This window comes from Manihot esculenta, chromosome 14, assembly GCF_001659605.2.
Source record: "Manihot esculenta cultivar AM560-2 chromosome 14, M.esculenta_v8, whole genome shotgun sequence".
NCBI lineage: Eukaryota > Viridiplantae > Streptophyta > Magnoliopsida > Malpighiales > Euphorbiaceae > Manihot > Manihot esculenta.
In genome coordinates, this window is record NC_035174.2 from 7,414,836 (window position 1) to 7,436,341 (window position 21,506).

Consider the following 21,506-nt stretch of genomic DNA (forward strand, 5'->3'; position numbering starts at 1 on the left):
GCTTAAAACTTGCAATGTGGGTTTAAAACTCAAGAAAGATGGAGGAGATCTAGTGAAAGAACACAAGATTTGAGGAGAGGAAGATCGGAAGCTTGTTGTGGCCGAAAATGGGAGAAAACCTCGCTCATTTCGGCTAAGGGTCCCTTTTATAGTGGCTGGCCAGGCCACGTTCGGGGGCCGAAGGTGCCTCCGCATGCATGCAAGGTTCGGCGGCCGAACATGAGGTTCGGCGGCCGAACCTTGACTTCCCTCACTCAAAACTTTCGGGCGCCTAAAGTCCCTCCGAAAGCATGCATGTTCGGCGGCCGAACCTCAAAGTTCGGCGGCCGAACCTGGGTTTTCCTCCAAAGATTTTTCATGCAAAAACTCATTTAATTCTTACTTAAAAACATGAAATACATGAAAACATTTCATAAAATCATGGTTTTACCCTTCTAGAGGTTTCCGATATCCGAGGTCCCACCGGACGGTAGGGATTCCGATACCGGAGTCTAGCCGGGTATTACACTCAATATAGATGTCAGTTCATTTATTGTGGTTGATGTGTCAAGATAATCTAGAGGATTTTCCTCTTTAGGTTTAGTTCCTTATACAACAGCCACTATTTTGGTGCTTCTATATCTCTTAACTGGCTGTGTGCCAGTTTTGTTCTTAGCTTTGAATCAATTAAGGTACCCAATCAGTTTAAAACATTCTTTCCGAGTGTGCCCATCCATATTACAGAAGGTGCAATGCCCCCTCTTGGTGTCAGACCTTCTTGGTCTGGTCTGATTTTGAGAATAGGTTTTATTTAGCAGCACAAGTGATTCAGAATTATCACTCATGGCTCCCAAAATCTCCCTTTGAGATTCAAACTTTACAACCACGAAGTAGGCCTTGTTTATTGTTAGCAAGGGATCCATTCCCAATATTTGATCTCTCACAAACCCAAAGACCTCATTCAGACTCATCAGAAACTACATGAGTCTGTTTCTATTCATTATCTCTGTTATAGCCCTAGAAGCTCTATAGGTATAGGTAGGGAGTGTCTCCATAGAGTCAAGCTCATCCCAAAGTCTCTTTAGCTTAGTAAAATAGACAGAGACAGAAGCATTCCCTTGAGATATAAGAGAAAATTTTTGTGCAACTCATATATTATAGGCCCATTGCATTCTCCAAATCTCTCGCAGATCTTTAAGGCAGTATAGATGAATCCATCCACCATATCCTTGAAGATGGAGTTAAGGATCCAAGATGTGACCATGAAGTCACATCTTTTCCATTGTTCGTAACCCTTAGAATCCTTACTATATGCCGAAATTGTTCATTCGATAAACCCTAACTTCGTCTTGATACCTAGGGTTATTCTAACAGTCCTATTCCAAGATTTAAAGTTAAATCATACGAGAGGTATAGAAACTAAGGTCATACCTAGATGGTCGGAGGCCTGGAGACTCAAAGGATCTCCCATTCTTTAGACTATGCTCTATATCTTTTCCGGTGCTCCCGTTGGTTTTTACTCCTTACTACTGTTTTCTCGCTCCACCATCATCATATCTTGAGAAAGCTCTCAGGATCACTCTCATGTAACATACAACCCGCCGCCGTGAGCCAAACCCACGCTCTGATACCATGTTCGCAATGAGAGAGAAACATTTTTGGGACCTTTTATTTCAAAAGAAGAAAATGACGTTATATTGTGTCTGAAAGCTTCATTGCTTTCTTTTATACCCAGATAAGTCCACGTGAACATCACGTATAACTTTATAGATCAACAATAAACGAAGTAAATAAAAGAGCTCTATTACATCAACCCCAACACGATAAAAAAAAAGAATATTACAATACCAATACGACATAGTTTTGATATTTACATTACATATCTCTACAAAGACATATATGGAAAAAAATTAAAATTAAATAAAAATAATACGGTGAAATGATTTATACACATCGAAATGAAAGTTGAGTTCTCATATTCTATTGTTTAATTTGTAAATTTAAAAATAATATAAATAAAATTATCGTTTAAACTTATTAACCGATTTGATTGAATTATAAACTAAGAGAAACACATCCTCACTTATGTTACTAGATACCTATTATTAGTTTTGGATTATTTATATTTTATTGAGTTTTTCTATATTTTATTAACACAACTATGTAAATTTATTAACATATTTTATTTTTAAATTAAAATTAAATAATGGACAATAACTTATTTGATGAAAAATATTTAAGAGAAAATTTAAAATTTTTAATTTTACTCTTATTTCAATTAAACACAATAACTATGGTTACAGTTTTTCTAAAATACAACTTATATTTTTCGTTAACATTTGTAATTGGAGTAACTGGGTGAGATAAATGATTACATTTTCTTTTTTAATTATTTTAAAATTATTGTTTATTTTTTATATTATAATAATATATAAATTGATTATTATAATTTTATTTTATTTTTAATAAATATTTTAAAATATTGATTAATATTTAATAAAATGTAATATTTTTAAGATGGTATAATTAAAAAAATTATATTTTCTAATATACATAATGAGAGAATAATTAATTTTTTTGATTTCTTTTAATTTGTTTTATTAATTAAACATTAAATATCAATTAAAATATACTGGTCACTTCTAAATAATATATATAGAGTGCTAAATAAGTATTTGATTCGTTAAGAAATATACTATACATAAAGTTTTTTTTTTTAATGTAAAATGTAAACAAAATAATCAAACTTTGAAAACCTATTATTAATTTTTTTATAAAAAAATAATTACGTACAGAGAGGAAAGTAATTAACTTTAGCTTAGTTAATAATGCGCCAACTAATTTAAAGTTGTAATACCTTAAATGTAAAATGTCAATTATTACTTAAAAATATGTTATTTATTCATATTCAATACCTTGTGCAAATCACCAACAATTTTATTAAAATTAAAAAAAATAAATAAAAACTTTATTATTGATGCACGCAAGCGAGAAGTGAGCTTGAATATAGGATTTTATTTATTTATTGGTTGCTTCTATTTTTTTGCCTTTTTTTTTATTTTTTTCACAAAAATCTTATAATATATATATATATCAGAAAATATTTTTTAAAATAATTAATTTTACCAACCTATATAAATTAAACAGTAACTTTCTTCTGAACAAAATGAAAGCAGCTTTGAATTATTTTTGAAAAGAACATTTTGATGTTGTCAACAGAAAATTGATGGCGTACCGTACATCACCGGAGACAAATTAGATCCGTCTGATAGCACTCGCACTTCTTTAATTCTTGTTCCCTCAACTCACCAACTTGGATCTCACCTTCTAAACCCACCTCCTCCATCGGCGCGTGCATTTTCCTCTCCCTAACAAATCAATACACGCTTTTCTTTCGCTTCGCCTAGTCTCCGCTCAACTTTAACGTTGTTGGTTCCCATTCCCAATGCGTGATTAGCGCCATCCATGACCGCGAGAGAGTACATTCACCTCCAGACATAATCGAGTTAAACTGGGACCCAGAAGATTCAAAGCATCAAAGGATTTACTTTGATTAATATAAATTTTTAAGTAATTTGCATATTAATCAAAATATGAAAAAGGATAATATTTTAAAATAACTAAAAATAAAATTATAAAATAAAAATTAATTAAATATTTATATTTTAAAATTTTTATTTATTAAATATCTCAAATTAGTGGTTAAAAAATTGATTGCATGAGGTGAGAGGTGGAACATGTGTACCAATTTATGTTGGTATGTAAGATGAATGCTTTGATTGGTTTATTTACTGCTTCCATTTATTGCATTTTTCTCTTTTTAGAATTACGTGACTGTGTCATCTCTTTCAATATATAATATGTGGATTTTAATTCATATATCAATAATGGAAAATAAATAAATAAATATATATATATATGACCTCAATAATCATTAAATTAATTATTTGATTACCAAATAACAAATTACTTTAAACTTATTTTTTTCTTTTCAATAACAAGTCATATATTTTTTTTAGAAAATAAATTATATATTTAATAAGTTAAATATAATAAAACCTAAAACATACGTAGTTCAAAACTAATTATTTCAATTTTAATCTTGTACTCCTCATTTCATTTTATTTATTTTGTAATAAAATAATTTAAAATGAATTATTATAAAATCGTATAAAATTTTAATTTTTTAAAATGAAAAAGAATTAAAATGTTTCATTATAAAAAATTAAATTATTTAAAAAAATAATTGTTAATTAAAATATAATAAAGTATTTTTTATTGACTAAAACTAATAAGTAGTAACTATATTTCAATTATTCTATGTTTATTAACCTGTAATAATAAAAAGAAAAATGGAAAATGATAAGATATAATTATTTTATTTAATAAAAACAAGAGTAAAATTAAAAAAAATAATTTGTAATCTTTATTTTTTTTGGAACTATAAATAATTTCAAAGAATATATTTTTCAAAAAGTGATATATAAGTGTGGAAGGTCGGAGAGGAGTAAATTTTTTTCGAAGGGGAGTAATTTACAATGGAATGGCGTATCTCTTGCAAATTCTCGCGATATATTGTCGGCGAATGGAAAGCACAGTGAATGCCCCGAACCGGACGGCGAGTTAGGAAATGATGAGCCCGCAATCTAAAACAGCCACGTGGAAACCATTGACGGCCCGATCAGTTGCCATGTATACGCCATATAATTCCCGTGGGTCCCAGCGTATGAGTGTGTAGCTGGCGAGCATTTATTGGTTGGGTGTTCTCCCAACTCAACTACAGTCATCACTGACCATAGTTTATTAAGGAAAGAAAAAGGCAGGCTGAAGTGATCAGGCGGTGTCCGGTTCACACCTTCTATAGCTTTTCTCAGCCACACCGCGTTTTTGTTGTCGTTGTAATAACTCTCTTTTTCTCTGCCTGTATGCTTTTGTTGACGCTGGCGCTTTCCGGCGATTCTGCACAATATTCCTCGCCGGGAAGTCGATGAGATCCTGAAGAAATTTGAGGTCGATTTGATTGAGATTTGTTCTGCTTTCTTCTTCTCTTTTTTCCTCTTTCGAAGTTCGGTGTGGTGGAATTTGGAGCTGGTGATTTTGGGTAATGAGTGTTCTTAGGAAATTTGGGAAGGACTGAGAATTTGTTGAGGAAATCCAATTATCGTTTGATGCATTCAATAAGGATTTAACTGTTTTTTCCCCTTGATCTGGTTATACTTTTGGCAATTTTGGATCTTGAAGATTCTGATAGGAAAAGAGTTGAGTAAGCAAAGTTTTGCATTTTCCCGGTTGATTCGATTTCATTCGACCAAAATCAGGGCTTCCTGTTGGCATTACGGAACCTACATTGTTCAATTTTTTGAGATAAGAAGAGTAAACGACTCGTCGTTTGGAAAGGGTAGTGTATGGAGAGAAATGTGCAGGATAGAAAGGAGCGATAGGAAGAGTGGTGAAATTGGGGAGAGAAGAGAAAGAGAAAAGGAAATGGGAACGAGTAAAGGAGTGGAGAAGGTGAAGAGTATATCGAGGTCCAAAATGAAGATGTGGATGATACGCGCCACCACTTCGGTGTTGTTGTGGACATGTGTCGTTCAATTGACGACGATCGGTGAGATGTGGGGGCCTAGGGTTTTGAAAGGATGGCCCTCTTGTTTCTCGCACGAATCAGCTGCCGCCCTGGAGGAGAAGGTTCTCACTGTGCCTGCTCGAGTGCTGCCACCGAAGAGTAAGTCTAATGATGTTACTGTTCTTCAATTTAATTGTATGATTAGTGTGATTACAAATCTGCAAAAAAAAAAGTACTCATAGAAATTTCATCATTTGCTTCTTGATATTTGTGGGAATATGGGGATGATTTTTTTTAGATGTATTTATTGCTTGCTTCTTTGCTTTTGTTGTTGTTTTTTTTTTTTTTTTTTTTTTTTTTTCCGGGAGGGGTAGCTTGTTTTTAGCACAAAAACGCACAAGATGGTTGCTTTTGGAGCTAGAAGCTTGTCGTTAGAAATGAGGCATTCTAGAAAGCTTATGAAATTGACGGCATGTTTTGCATGTTCGGCATATAATGAAGTTCTGATGGTGCAAGTTATCCCTTTACGAGAATATTTGCAAACTAGTTAGACCTTTTTCCGGTGGACCCTCATGAAAAGAATTTGTTTTGCTCCTAATATCTTTTTAGTAACTCCAGGAGCTTGACTCGTTTTTTATTGTTGCTCTTTTTATGTTTTGAATGCTTGATTGAATTGTAAATTTGTTATTAAGTGCTCTTTTAGCATGTTTCTCCACAAGTATTGGTGATTTTCAATGTAACTTCTAAATTTGTATTCTTTTGTTGCCCTTAGGGGTTTACAAGAATAATGGCTACCTCATGGTTTCATGCAATGGAGGTCTGAATCAAATGAGAGCAGCGGTGAGTGGCACTTGATGTGTCTATAAGCGTTGGTGATGATATTGCTAAATATGCTGTTTCTACATATATTTGGTAATTATTCTTTTTTTTTTTTTTATCCTTGTCAGATTTGCGATATGGTTGCTATTGCAAGATATCTGAATGTAACGCTTATAGTTCCAGAGCTTGATAAAACTTCCTTTTGGGCTGATCCAAGGTGAGTCGATTCTCGACTCAGTGCAAACTTGGGACTATTAATTGTTGTTATTTCAATGGAATGTTTATAAATTGCTTCTTGTTGGGATCAAATATGCGTCCTTCTGAATATATTTATGTTATTGCAGTGAGTTTCAAGATATATTTGATGTAGAACATTTCATTGCATCATTGAGAGATGAGGTCCGTATATTGAAAGAATTGCCTCCTAGGCTGAAGAGAAGAATGGAGCTAGGGATGACTCGTACAATGGCTCCAGTTAGTTGGTCTGATATATCTTATTATCATAACCAGGTTGGTCAATTGTTATTATTTTTCCTTGCGTTATTGCAGTCCATCATGCTAAAAAATCCTTCACCAATTATAGTTGGCTCCAATTTACAATCTCTAATCAGCGGTCTAATGTGGGGTTCTTTATATTTGTATTTGTTATTATTTTTATTGATTGATTTTTGCATGCAGATTCTTCCTTTGATACAGAAGTACAAAGTTTTACATCTTAATAGGACCGATGCTCGACTTGCCAATAATCATCAACCTCTGGAGATTCAGAAGTTGCGCTGTCGTGTAAATTTTAGTGCTTTGAGATTTACTTCTCAGATTGAGGAGTTGGGTAAAAGAGTTATAAAGCTTCTTAGGCAAAATGGTCCATTTCTAGTGCTTCACCTTAGATATGAGATGGACATGTTAGCCTTTTCTGGTTGTACTCAAGGTTGCAACAATGAGGAGGTAGAAGAATTGACAAGAATGAGGTGAGCCAGTAATATCTTATTTGCAAACTACTTGCCACTAGCAGCTTGAAATATAGCTCATATGAGTTTTATATAATTTTCTTATCAAAACAGGTATGCTTATCCTTGGTGGAAAGAGAAAATAATAAATTCTGACTTGAAAAGGAAAGATGGGCTGTGCCCTTTGACCCCAGAGGAAACAGCCCTTACATTAAGGGCATTGGATATCGATCCAAATATACAGATCTATATTGCAGCGGGCGAGATATATGGTGGAGAAAGGAGAATGACCAGTCTTGCAGCTGCTTACCCCAAACTGGTTGGTTGATTCAAATTGTTGTCAACTGCTCAACTCTTCAATACTTGCTCGTTTTTCTCATTGATAAATGGCTTCCTTTTGATTTTTGTATTACAGGTCAGAAAGGAAACGCTGTTGGAACCTTCAGACCTTAGGTTTTTTGAGAATCACTCATCTCAGATGGCAGCACTAGATTATCTTGTCTCATTGGAGAGTGATGTCTTTGTCCCCACATACGATGGAAACATGGCCAAAGTTGTTGAAGGCCATAGGCGGTATGGTCTTGCTGGCACTGTACCTCGATGCATTCACATATTACATATCCTAGGTTATTTGTATTTTGAAAACTAATTTACACTTTTTTTTTTTTGGGCTTCATATAAATGAGTTTGGGATTCATATCCCCTCAGGTCTTAAGATCCCAATTTCTGTCTCGATCAGTGGACTAAAAATTGTATATGCCTCTAAGTCCAGTCAAAGTTATTTATTCTGACTGTGAAACAATTATCAAAATCAGAATCCTTACCTTATTTTAAATTGATCAACTTGTTTTTGTTGGTTTTTTGAAACAGTAGTTATTTCATCTAAAAAAGGTTCCTAAGGTTTCTCCTAATGTTTTTTTGAGTCAATCTCCTTCAGATGGTTATTTTCTCCCCTCTTTCTTTGTGAAGTCCTCCATCTCTAACTTTCTGTGATGGTTGATGCTTTTTCAGATTCCTGGGGTTCAAGAAGACAATTTTACTGGACAGGAGGCTTTTGGTTGATCTGATAGATAGGTACAATAATGGATCACTGAGTTGGGATGAGTTCTCTTTTGCTGTAAAAGAATCACATGCAAATCGGATGGGGAACCCAGTGAAGAGGTTGGTGATTCCGGAGAGGCCAAAAGAGGAGGATTACTTCTATTCCAACCCAGAAGAGTGTTTATCGTCTTCAGAGGATCCTTTGGATCCTTTGAGTAGCACGTGACAATTATTATTTAGAAGATTGTGATGTTTATTCTACCACAGATGAAAGGATAGTTCTCTACGCTGGAGGAATAGCGATAAAAGGAAGATTTTGCAATCAAGAAGATAATATGGGGCTGGTAAACTTGAAGAAAGCCTGAGATGATGTATGGGAGCGTTTGTAGGACGTTATCATCCTCTGGGTATGTGCCAATAATCCAATTCATGTATAGAAGCTGCCCTGCCATTCCAGGGTGATGTCCAATCAACAAAATCGGGTTTTACACCGAGGGAGGAATGCAAATATAGACGTGGTCTACCAGAAATATGTTACCAAGGAAGGTCACTACATCATCATCCTTCCATTTTGTACTTCTTTTATTGGTTCGATTCTGATATTTGATAGCGTCCACTCTAGCAAATATCGTATTTTAGAAATTTCTATTCCCTTATTATTACTGAGATGGATGTTTGCTTCTCCCTGCTTTGGTCAAGTCCGGCTTAAACTTCGGAGGAAATGGTCCCAAGTGCCAATTATGTATTCTTTTAGTGCTTATATTGCTATAAATGGCAGCTGTTTATGAATGCCTGGTCTGTTAGTTGACATGATAACGTTGTTAATATCGTCTCCAGAATTCTTCATTTGTTAACGAAGATCCAACTGACTAGGCTCGTAAGACATTTTCCATGGAATCAGAGTCAGGAGCTTGGGTATGGTTTGCTCTGCCTTAATTTATTCACAGTTGGGGAGCATTTGTTTGTCGGGTATTGTTTAACGTTTTTTAATTTCAATATTATTTTAATAATGATTATACTTGTGTACTTAATACACAAGCATTATGTTCATTAAAAATATTTAATCTATTAATAATAAAAATGAATTGAAAAACTGAAATTACTATGCTATAATTTTGTCGTTTGTAGATAAATATTTAATCTATTAATGAATTAAAAATCTGAAATTACCATGCTATAATTAGAGAAGCACAGAGGTTTGTTATATGTAACTACTATTTTTCATCTTATCTATGCTATTTTCAAATTATTATTTTCTTAAAATTTAAATGAGTGCAATAGAAGGTTTTATTTTTATTTGAACTTGATTTTTTTTTTTGGTATTATTTATATACTCCCTAAGAAATTTTTTTTTATTACTTTTAAGCTTATTATTATTTTTTTAACCAAAATATTTTTTTATTAATCAAATCATATTTAAGAAAAATTAACCAAATCATATTCATATTAAATCCAACCATCAGCTTTATCCAAAATATTCATTCTAAAAATTAAAGTATTAAGTAAAAATTTTTAAAAAATATTAAAAAATAAAATATTAGGAAGCATATAATAATAGTAAGACTACCATATAATTTAAATATACTGTTAAGAGAGTGAGTGGCTAGATTAATTTATTGTCTAATTTAAGATAAAAATAAAAAATATTATTAAATTAGTAAAAATTTATAATTATTTATAATTCATCTAAATTTTGACTAAGATGAGATGGAACAACAGTATTCATAACAACTTTTAATTTTATTAGTTAATTATTATCTTTTACATTGTATATATGGAAAATTAAATCAAGGGTATGTAAATTGAGTATAGAATTGCATATAAAAAATTAATATATAATAAACACAATACATAGGAAATAATTAAAAATGACCCCTTAATTTCAACCACAGAAAATATACATATATATATATTTGATAGAAAGCAATTCAATTAAAAAAAATAATTATTTTTTCCAGCTTCATTAAATTATTTTTTATAAGATTAATTTCTTAGTGAAATTTATACTATTACAATTAAAAGGAAAAATCCATTTTCATAATACAACAGTTTGTATTATAATATTTTTGAAAGATTAGGATGGCTTTCAGTGGGTCCAATAACTTCACAATTTGATTGCCGAAGTGCCAAAAGTTGAATTGAAAAAGTGCTTTGCCAAAGATAATGACACGTTTTCTATTTTTACTTTTTATTTTTACTTTTTTGGGAGTAAAATTAAAACAAAAAAAATTATGAGAGAGAAGAGTGCTTTAAGAGGGCCCACACTCGATCCGTTGACAGTGATAGCGAATATGCTTTTACCGAGGAAAGTATGATGACCTCCGGACCTTCAACTCAATACCTCTACAGTTCAACTTTTCAACTCAATCAATCCAAACTTTTCTATTTAAGTTTAGTTTAACTTTTCTCATAAATAGACTTTTTTAAATATTAAAACTATATAAAATTTTAGCGAAAATAAAAAATAAAGAAACAAATATGGACACAGATAAAACTTAAATAGAAAGTTTAAGGTCCAACAACAGTGTTAAAATTCAAAGGAATCCATAATTTAATTTCTTGAATAAATTTCCTAATTTCAAGAAGAAAAACTTGGGTAGTGTAAAATTAGGCATTGATACAAGTGGAATTGCGTTGATTGTTTTGTTGAATTCATTTTGAATCAATTTTATTAGTCAAATTTCAAGGGTCTTTTCCAATTCTTTCTTTCTTTCTTTCTTTTAAGAAGTTACTCTGCTTGTGTTCTAAGTAAATTATGTAAAAAAAAAAAAATGAAAAATCTTTGTTTTAGCAGTAAATGTTTGGTAACATTAGCTTTCTCACCTAATCTGAAATTGTGAATTGTCAAAAACATGAATTAATGTCACAGCCAAATGTGACGAGTCCCTCAATAAGGGAACATTCTAACAGCAAATTTTGGTTGATGATACTGATTTTTCACCTCTTCCAATCTTCATCCATCCGCCCTTAATTTTGATTATTTTTACCATTTCAATGATTTTTCCCCCAATTTTGCTTTTAAGTTTTATTAACTACATATTATTCTCATCAAAGGATGTGCATAGCAAAAATTAAGTGGTTTTGATTCCATATCGATGATTTTAAATTATAATTATCTTAATTCATTAAATTAAACGGTTGAAACTCGATTTTTCACTAGTTTAATTGGAAAGGTTATTTAGATTTTTATTTTTAATTAAAAAAGTGGATTGTGTATTTTAAATAAAATTCCTCATTTGGCTGTTAGCAGATAATTTCATTTTGTTCCCACTTTGATTCATGAAATTTGTTTAAATTTGATTTATAAAGAATTTGTGGTTTATTTCCGGGAGAGAAGGCCTTTTAAACTTCTAACATGGACATGGACTTAAATCCTTGGGCTGGAATCCTAATAAAAAAGACATGGATTGCAAATTTGGAATCCATGTGTCTTCTTAATGTCAGGAGGCTAATTCTTATCGGTCAATTAATGCGTTAAACTCACGTGGTAAATATATACTTTTCTTCTCTAGGAGATGACAACATTTGTCAGTTAGAATTAATCTGCGAGTCTTCTCTTTATCTTGAATACATGGCTTTTAATTTACATTTCTACATTCATTGCAATTCTGCAGACAAAAACATGGTATCCTATTCCTTCTATCTCTTCCTTTTAATTTACGTTTCCACATTCATTGCAATTTCTTGTTATTATGTATACATTATTTGCACGAGGCAATACATTGTATCTATCCAATTTCAAATAGTCATCTTAGAAAGATCTTCCACAAAAAATGAAGTCAATAAAAATAATAGTTAATGGTTTAGAAACTCCACATGAATAGAAGCTTCATGAAAAAGCAGCTTCTCAGCCTCAGAATATGGAAGTCTATACGAGAGGATTTTTTTTTTTTTTTTTAAAAAAAGGAAGAAAAATACAAATTTTGTTTGTTAGGAATCCTGTGCTCTCAAAAAACAGAAAACAGCTACATGTACACTTCGTCTCGGTCTCAACTGGGTAGTTTATAAACCAGGAGAAGTCATGAACAAACTCCCATGACGACACAGGGTATGAAAAAAAATAATGAAAAAAATTAAGTTAAAAGAAAAAAGAGAATATTATGACACATTTGTACTAACTTTTACGTGTCTTGAGCTTCTTTAGGGCTTGATGGGATTCCTCTCCGCTTGAGACTCTTGGCCATATTGTGCCTTGGTTGTTAGAGGGAATTTCATTATCCTGTGCCAAGATGAAAACAAATATTAGCTTAGCTGTCGATGGATATATGAAGTGGAAAACTGATACAGATTAAAGTTCACATGATATTATAGATAAAAATGGGTAATTTCCAAAGTAATGCAAAGGCTATGCAATAGACCTTAAAGATAGATGTTGGAGTAATTGGTCTTTTATTTGGTCGCTTTCCCAGCTCAATTTGCACTGAGATGCTGGCCTGTGACAAATCTACTCCACAACTCTGCAGTGCCTGTGTCAGAGTATTTAGCAACCTGCATAATACGATATCAGGTCTGTTATTTGACTCGGTATGCAACCTAGGCCCTTGATAGAGGGCTAAAACAATACTAGAGTTTTAATCAATGCTAATTAAACATAACCAGAGCTTTCAAAACCATGAAACCACATTCCCAAACCAAGAATGACAGTAAACATAAACTCACCCTTGAGAGTATGCACTTGAGATGTTAATTGTACCCCCTTCAATGCTCAGCTCCTTTTCTTTCAGCTTATCAATGGCAACAGCTCCATTATTGGTAAATGATCTGGTATGATGTGTCTGGTTTTGCGGTTGAGATTGACTTGTCCTGTTCTCCGCATCTGATATCAGCCTAGGTGGAACTTGAGCCACTGCACCACCAGTTCTACTAGAATTGAAGAAGTTTGGCTGCAGTGGCATAGGAAAAGACATTGCTTTATTTGTTATTCCAGGATGTTGATCCAGCAGTTCAAAGGCAGAAGTCGAGTTCATATCGGACTCTACTGGGTTCCGTGTATTTCCTGGAATGGTTGGAACAATATTGATGTTTTTCTCGTCGAACTTTGCAGCGAACAGTAACGCAGGACCAGCACCACTATTCATTCCCCGAGGTTGATCGACACAACTTTCTGAAGGCCTGTTACCATTTCTCTGGTTTAAACAAAGGACAGATTCAAATGTTAGGTTAAAATGATAACCAGCACCGCAATAAATTCAGTCATGCTTGTTCCCATACCACGCAGAAAATACTGAGGTAAATTTAGAAGTTTACCCACGGCACCAATTTTGCAGGTTCATCGTTCCATCCTTGGTATGACCCTTCATACTTTTGTACTTTCTCCTGTAGAAACTGAATGTACTCGATAACCTACAAAGTATTCACACCCTCTGTCATTCAAAATTACATATCACTCCGTAAGAAAGAAAGGATAACTACAACTACTTCTTCTACCTCTAAAAGGAAGGATGCTTTGTCTCTCTTTTGGTCGCCATGAGGTATGAGTTCTCTCAACTTCTGAAATCTGCAAGAGTGACTTCATAAGCTATGTACACCATAATGTTGGGAAAGCAATTATAGTGATAAGTCATGTTAGTTGCATCCAACTTCAAGAGGGGCCACAATGCCAAGCAATGCAGTTCTAAGCCCATGCCTGTTAATGATTATGCACTACTTTCTCGAAGGATAAACACTTCATTATATATTGTTAAGAAGAACAAGATCAACCGATAATGTTTTCTTAAACAAAAGGAGATGGAACCTAGCTATACTTCTTTTTGTGCATCAAACTTCGTAACCTGTACCATACCAGTTAAACTAAAGGACATAGAATTGTTAGAGCCTACGTGCGTGTATGTGTGCTTGTGTACATATAGGAAGGGAACCTGCAGTGTCTGGACGCCAGCTTAGGATAGCAAGTGATTGCTTGGATCTATATGACTTTATCCATCAAGTTATCATTTTATCCATATTCAATTAGTTAAATAGCTGGAGCACAGCTTCTGATACTCTGAAATCAAGAGCTTCCAAGTTCAATTCCTATTCATATTTTGTAAGTTTATTTACATAATATTTTATTGTTACTCTGCTTTGGCCTAGACCAGTCTAGTTAATCGCAATTATTATAATTATCTTGAGACAAAAAAAAAAAAAAAAAAAAAAAAAAAAAAAAACTCATCATCCAACACATGAAAGTAATAATAGTAATCTGAAAAAGGACAATATTAAAAGATTCTGGAGTAAAAAGCTGGCGATACTTGCCTGTCATTTATTTTGCTCCTCCTCCGTTGCTCAGTGGCGGAATGTTTCGATCGTGGCGTGTTAGTTTTATGGTCGGTGCTCTTTTCATCCACTTTTACCCTTAATTCCCCTAAAAATTAAAAAGGCAAATCAATTGCATGGAAACGCAGCTCTAGCATCTCAAAAGAAACACTTCAAGTGAGAAAAATAACCCTTATAAAACATAAACTAGGTGGTGAGCCAGTAAAAAAATTTTAATCGAATCCAAAATTTCTGCGGGATTATTCTATAGCAGTAGAAAGCGAGCATATGAAACAGACCTTTATGGATAGGTGAAGGGGTTTCTTTCTTAAGGACGAACTTCTCCTCGTCATCTAAATTATCATCATCGGCACTATCTTTGGCTGATTTTATCATTTCTAGGAAGCTCTGTCCCTTCTTCCCTGATGGCCTGTTAATTAGCCATACATCCGTGATCATCAGCTGTTTAATTGAAAAACTAGGACGGGAGTGCATGAAGAGAAAACAAAAAGTGAAGGAAACATAGACAGACTTAGAGGACGAAAGAGAGCTGAAACTATTCCGATGGGTGTTTGTTGACGACGGTGATGGCCTGTCTGATGACGTCCAATGCCCCGCCTTCGCCTTCGCTGCCGTCTCTGTATGCCCGCTAAGTCAATATCAATATCATACTACCACTAATAAAGAAAACAAAAACATATAGATAGTATATTTTATAAGTTTTCATATTTCGCATATTATATAATTTATTTCAAAACCACTTACTCATGCCTAATTCTTTGTCCTTTCATTTCTTTTCCCATATTGGTCTACTGTTGAAAATTTTAATTATTTATTGAAAACATTGCTACTATATTAGAAAGATAGAGTGTTAGAAAAATGAAGGTAATAAATTAAACGGGGAAGAATGGATAAAACTGCTTTGGCACCTAGGCCGTAGAAGCAGTTTCATAGAAGCTTTAGCCGTCTAAGCGCTGCAAATGCGAGATCGCTGAGTTGGAGAAAAAACAATCCACTTTTGCAGCTAAAGGGATGGCAATTGTTCCTAACGCCACAAACTTAAGGACTATTGGAAAAAAAAAAAGAAAGAAAGATTAGTTTACATAAAATTTGTAATTTTAGTCAAATATTTTATGTTAATTAAATTATCCAACTATTCAAGTTTAAAAATAAAAAATTAATTGAAAATAATTTAATTTACATATAAAATTTTTTGTGAAATGAGATTCAATGTTGTCTTGTTAAATATTTATAAATACATTACTGTGGAGAAAGATTTAGATAATTGGTTGCTGATTGAAATGAGACGTTTCAAATTTTTAGCTAAATTGGCCTTTCAAAGTAAATTCTGACTTTCAATGGTAAATAAAAGTAGAAAATAAAAATAAATTTATGGCAATATATGGGTATTTTTAATATCCGATCCAAGCCAATTTTAATAAAATAGATTTGAGTAATTATAATAGAGTTTAGGGCGAATTCGAATTTAAGAAAATAATATCTATTATCGGTTTGAGTTTGAGTTTTATATATAGATTCACCGTCTATATAAATAATTAATTTAATATAAAAATATATATATTTTAATAATATTTATAATTTTTTTATATTTTTTATTTAAAAATTAAAATTTAAATATTTTTTAAAATTTTAAATTTTTTAAATGAGAATTATTAATAAAAAATATATTTTATATAAATTATTAATTAAAATATATAAAACTCAAATTTATTCAAATAATAATAATAGAATTTAGAATAAATTTAAATAATTTAAATTAATTTTTAATTAAATTCGAGACGAATTTAAATATTTAATATAAATTAAATTTGAATTTGCATCGTTTAATTATATTCCTAAACTTCTTACTCTAAGTTTGCCTTTATTTTTTCCTTACTTACCTTTATTTTCCTCTTCTTCCCCCTATTATGCAGTGGATATGATAACTACAAATCACTATTTATTATTATTATTATTATTATCATTGCCAAATTGATAACTGTACATTTGGTCCTTTGAGTTTCAAATTTCTCTCCATTTTTTTTTCTTCCCCAACGAGAGAAGATAATCACGGTTAGGGTCCCTCAAAATTGATTTTGCAGTAACATCAGTATTACAAACTAAAAAGTTCCAAACCCTAACGAAATAATTGCAGTGTCAGTATGAGCAAAGACAATTGGATGTATTTCATAAATGAATAGGAAACGAAAGCAGCTAGAATTGAGGGCACCGCTGTCTTCCAACTTAGATGCCATAATGCAAGTAAACATATTTTTCTTTGTAATATTCTTCCAAACATGCATGTACTAACTACTATAAAAAGTTTATGTTGTTTTTCAAAGAAAAAAAAAGTCATTATCTGAAATTAATATTTTCACGCAACTGCAACATGAAATTAACAAGCACAATGAGAGAATTACCTCTTACGGTGTTGGATCTTTCTTCCTCTTTCTCCTTCCTTGTCTTTCCCTTCTTCAATGCAGATTCTTCCCACGGGGTGAATCCACTCCCGGTATAAGAACTGCAATTGGAATCCTCCTCATTTTTTTCTGTACTACTTGCTCGAGCTACAGTAAATATTGCGCTACTTTCTGGCTTTGAGATTCTTTGGTTAAAACAATTAGAAACATGGCTAATACTGAAAGTCCCAATCCCACCAGGGAGGATATGCCCCACAGAGGGTGGCGGTGCTGGAGGCAATGGCTTTTCAAGCAATGAAATATCAACTGTGGTTTCTTCCTTAGCAGTGACCTTCCCTATCCGTTCCAATGGTCGTAGAAAATCCTGAGTCTTGAGGTAACCTTTTCATTCATGTGAGAAATGAAGATTCTATTAGATCTATGCCTCAGTAAATGCAGCTTCCGTAACATAACATGTTAAGACGACAATTACAATCTTGACGACAGGTGGAAAGATGCTTTAGATACACAATCAGGGAGATTATTATATTGCAATATTAATTCCGGTGGCTAATGATCAGCTAACACAACTTATGTGCTTTTGTGTCTATACGTTTCTATTTTCCCTGGAGCTTCATTAGCTTAACTCCATATTTGTTTATTTCTTGAAAAAAGGGAATTTATATTGGAAACCCAAAATTTAATTTGGTTTATTAAGATCTTGGCTGGGTAAGATAGTTTTATGGATTTTTTTTTTTTGTCAAAGAGACAATTGTAGTGAAAGCAATAATTTAAGGCAGAAAATTTTTTTTTAAGGGGTAAAAAAAAGACATTCTGGAGAAAGAAGCAGCACATCCTTAGCTTGTATCTGGAGATGCATTGCACTAAAGATCGACTTTTTATTTTGGAATTAAAAAATTAAGAAAAATAATGTTAAAAAGATCTCAAATTCCAAAATAGCAATTGCTAATGTAAAACTTCAAATTAAGCATATTTAAAAGCAATTCTAATAAAGGGTTATACTTTTCATCTATTTAATTTATTTATTTAATTTTAATTTAGGAAGATAAATATACTCATTGATTGTATGCCATTTTGATGAACAGAAAACACAAGCCGTCTATTCTCTCTACAGGACGATAGGGGAGTGTGAAATGTGATTGCGGATAGCATGCAGCTTCGTAAAAGTACCTGATATGAATCATGTGGCGCATCAAGATTATGGCCAACTCCACCCACCCACAAAAAATTCATTATAACCTATAGCTATAATGTTTTTTTTTTGTACGTACAAATAGTTCTATTCTAAGATTTCACAACAATCTGATGATTCTAATTGCTAACTGCCAACACTTTTCCAATTCGGCAAAGCTTAACTTGTCCTGGCCCACCCCAATTCATGGCCCAGATCCATGATTCCATACTTACCACGTGTATAGACAAATCGTGATTCACAAACAGGTGATATAATCTATAACAGTACGATGTTTTTCTCTCCTTCAATCAAAACTACCAAAACAATTATCAACGAAAAAAATTGTTAACAATAATATTAGGCACTGAAAAACCCCAGGACGGCCTTGTATTGGAATTTCATTCTCATCTTAATTGCAAAAATTTAAAACAAAAAGGTACCTTGAGAATGTGGCTTTGGATCTTGTTGGACAATTGAATGACTGCAAAGTGAGAGAAAGTCGTGTGCTGGTTTCCTTCCTGTAGAAAATAAGCTTCTAAACCAAGTTAATACAAGAAGTTTTCACTTCTTATTCTTTTTAAAATTTCTTCCCCTTCTCTCTCTCCTTGGGAAGAATTTTCCAATCTTTACTTGGCTTTTGTTTAAAAGAAGGATAATTTTACGCCCAACAGAAATGGAAACCAGATAACAAAATTATGGTTCTGAAAAATACCTTCGGTTTCAAAGAGGCGCTGTTGTTGAGGAAGCTCCATGTGCGGCTGAGATAATTTTGATAAACTCAATAATTTTTCTTTTATTTTCCTTCTTGTTTGGAATATAGAAAATGGATTTGAACAATTCCGGTGATCAATATGTCTGGACTACGTTGCGAAACTGCCTAGATTCAGGAGCTGGAACTGAATTCCAGATTTTGAAAGCTAGATGGATTTTTTTTTTCTTGTAAATGCTTCTTGTTGTCAGATCCGTTTGTCGAGGAAAAGCAGAATACTTTAAGAGATGTCAGAACTCGCCTAAGATCGGAGGTGCATTACTTCCCGAAGCAAATTAAAGTCTGGATTTGAACTTAGGCCTCCGATTCGCAGTTGCTGTATTTGAAAGACTCTTGAATTTTCCTTTTTCCAGATAAAATTCTCTCAAATGCTATTTAATACCAGAATTAACGCCACTGCAATAAAGATAAACAGAACTCCAAATCTCAGATATACAGAATCTGCAACATAATTCAAGCCAAAACTCCACGGAGCACAAGCAATTATGAAATACAGCTTAAGAAGATAAAGAAAAGCAAGTCTAAACAATCTGAATTAAGCAAATGAAGAATTGAAGAGAGCTAAGGACATGGCTACTTACCTTTTATCTGAATTATGGAAATTTTACGTGTAATTTCAGCTGAAGAATGCTTCAAAAACCGAAACTGAATTCAAGAGCCAAATATACAGGGAAATTGATCGAAACCTGATGGTAAATTCTGAAACAAAATGCTTCAAGAATCTTTTTCGAATTTGGACAAAAAATATCTCTCCCTTTTTCCTTTTTCCTATTTTTTGGAAAAAAAATTATTTTCTTCTAAACATACAGCGCTGTCAAAGAAAGAGCAATGCATAGGAGTCTCTCTCTCTCTCTCTCTTGCGCGCTTGCTTTGAGATGTTTTATACAGTTTTCTTGCTTGATGGTTTTCCGTTACGAGAAAACGGCGTTTTTATTTAACGTTGCTGCGGCGGGGGGTTAACGGCGTTAGGGTTCACGGAGGATAAAGGTTTTCCCGTTTCTTCTAACAGGGACTGTGGGTGTGGTACTGGCAGTATGGTTCACGGAACTCAATAATTTACCATATTTTTTTATTTTTTGGCAATCCCGATAAAGTCTTTTTTATTTTAAATATTGTTTCCTTAATATTTACTTCGATTGAGCCAGAAAAAAAAAATGTTTAGTACCAGACACTATCGCCGCTGTCACATTCTGTAGTTTAGACAATTATAATAATAATATATTCTTAAATCCAAATCTGTATTCGAGTTAATTAATTAAAATAAAGACCTTTTCTGAAAAAAAAAAAAAAACAAAAACAGGAAACTTGAAAGAGGGATGTGGACGATCGTGGTGAGTAAATAAATGTAATTGCATAGAGGATATGATTGGGTTAGGAAAAAGAGAGAAAAATAAAATGTTCACATCAATAGAAGAGGCGTGAGACGAGATAGGCAAATGGTACTTTTTTTTCATTTGAAAGATCTGCACATGATGTGCGTGAGGACATCCATAGCCCCCCACTTTCACTGCTACTTTCAGCTTTGGCTCTTCACAATTCATTTTCTGTGACTGTCCTCGGCTCACGTGACATGGCCCCTAACTATTACCATTGATTGACTTATCAACAGTTACCCGTTGACCCCTCCTCAAGACAACGCTAATTACATCTCATGATTAGTACACAGATCCCTATTATCTGACTAACACCTTTTAATTAAACTCTCTCTCTCTCTGTTATTTTTTTTCTTGTATGACAGAGGATGTTGGTGGTAAAGGAGGTAACCTCACGTGCCTATGTCTCTCCCTTTGTAGTGCCGATAAATGCGGGACTTTCTTCTTACTCTTTAGCTCCCCCAGCCCCATGTGCCGTTATATGCCTATCCTCTTAACTTCAGCATTGATGTGTCCTATAACTGGTTGCTACTAATGTCGATCAATTTTCATCTTTTATTTGCTTTTTATTTTATAAGTTTGTAAAATAAAAACTTAAATTGTTATATTAAAAAAAAATGTAAATACATGTATAGTGTAGAATGGAAGGGGAAGTGGCATTTGTTTTCCTATTTATTTTATATATATTACACGTTATAGCCAGGTTGGCCAGCCCATTCTATTAGTTGCTTGCGTTAGGCATGGATGTGCGCTGTTTAAATTTTTCTAAATTTGTTGGAATCTTTAGGTAATCTTATCCAATGAATCTTTAAACCATAATATATATATATATATAGTAAATATGCTCAACATATGTCTTTTTATTAAAGCCCCAACAATCATGGCGACCATTCACACACTCTTTTATTATACGTATATTTCTGATGAACAGCGTGGTTTGACAATGTCGATCTCTTTCTTTTCCTATAATTTTCCTTCCATATTTCTCGTAAATATTCTTATAAAGCCACAATTATATTATAATTAAAAATTATTAATATTCGTATAACTTTAAATAAAACCTTTCGGGTTAGTCCAACATAACAACAAAAGCCGAAATATTTTTTCAAGGAGAAGATAATAATAACTTTTGATTAATAAAACCATGTGTATATCTTCCTTCCATCACATGATAAGATATATAA

At 32.8% G+C, this 21,506-nt stretch overlaps 2 protein-coding genes across 3 annotated transcripts; one reads left to right on the forward strand and one right to left on the reverse strand.

The window, feature by feature from the left end:
* The first annotated feature begins 4,788 nt into the window (after positions 1 to 4,788).
* Positions 4,789 to 9,141, forward strand: LOC110599875 (rhamnogalacturonan I rhamnosyltransferase 1). The gene is made up of 8 exons (XM_021736468.2): positions 4,789 to 5,704; positions 6,318 to 6,385; positions 6,493 to 6,581; positions 6,709 to 6,874; positions 7,043 to 7,332; positions 7,426 to 7,630; positions 7,727 to 7,884; positions 8,323 to 9,141. The coding sequence occupies exons 1-8, from the start codon at positions 5,395 to 5,397 to the stop codon at positions 8,576 to 8,578; spliced, it is 1,542 nt and encodes a 513-aa protein (XP_021592160.1). The 5' UTR covers positions 4,789 to 5,394; the 3' UTR covers positions 8,579 to 9,141.
* A 3,137-nt stretch (positions 9,142 to 12,278) lies between these two features.
* LOC110600148 (transcription factor BIM1) lies at positions 12,279 to 19,818 on the reverse strand. 2 transcript variants are annotated; one of them, XM_021736909.2, is made up of 12 exons: positions 19,531 to 19,817; positions 18,893 to 19,345; positions 18,621 to 18,698; positions 17,007 to 17,387; positions 15,119 to 15,224; positions 14,886 to 15,016; positions 14,587 to 14,695; positions 13,780 to 13,849; positions 13,600 to 13,695; positions 13,012 to 13,478; positions 12,711 to 12,840; positions 12,279 to 12,571 (listed from the first exon to the last, which is right to left on the reverse strand). In XM_021736909.2, exons 2-12 carry the CDS (start codon positions 18,930 to 18,932, stop codon positions 12,467 to 12,469), a joined length of 1,713 nt encoding a protein of 570 aa, XP_021592601.1. In that variant the 5' UTR covers positions 18,933 to 19,345; positions 19,531 to 19,817; the 3' UTR covers positions 12,279 to 12,466. The 2 variants fall into 2 exon arrangements, with proteins under 2 accessions (XP_021592601.1, XP_043806447.1); XM_043950512.1 differs by having other exon boundaries at positions 14,886 to 15,224; positions 19,531 to 19,818.
* Positions 19,819 to 21,506: the final 1,688 nt, after the last annotated feature.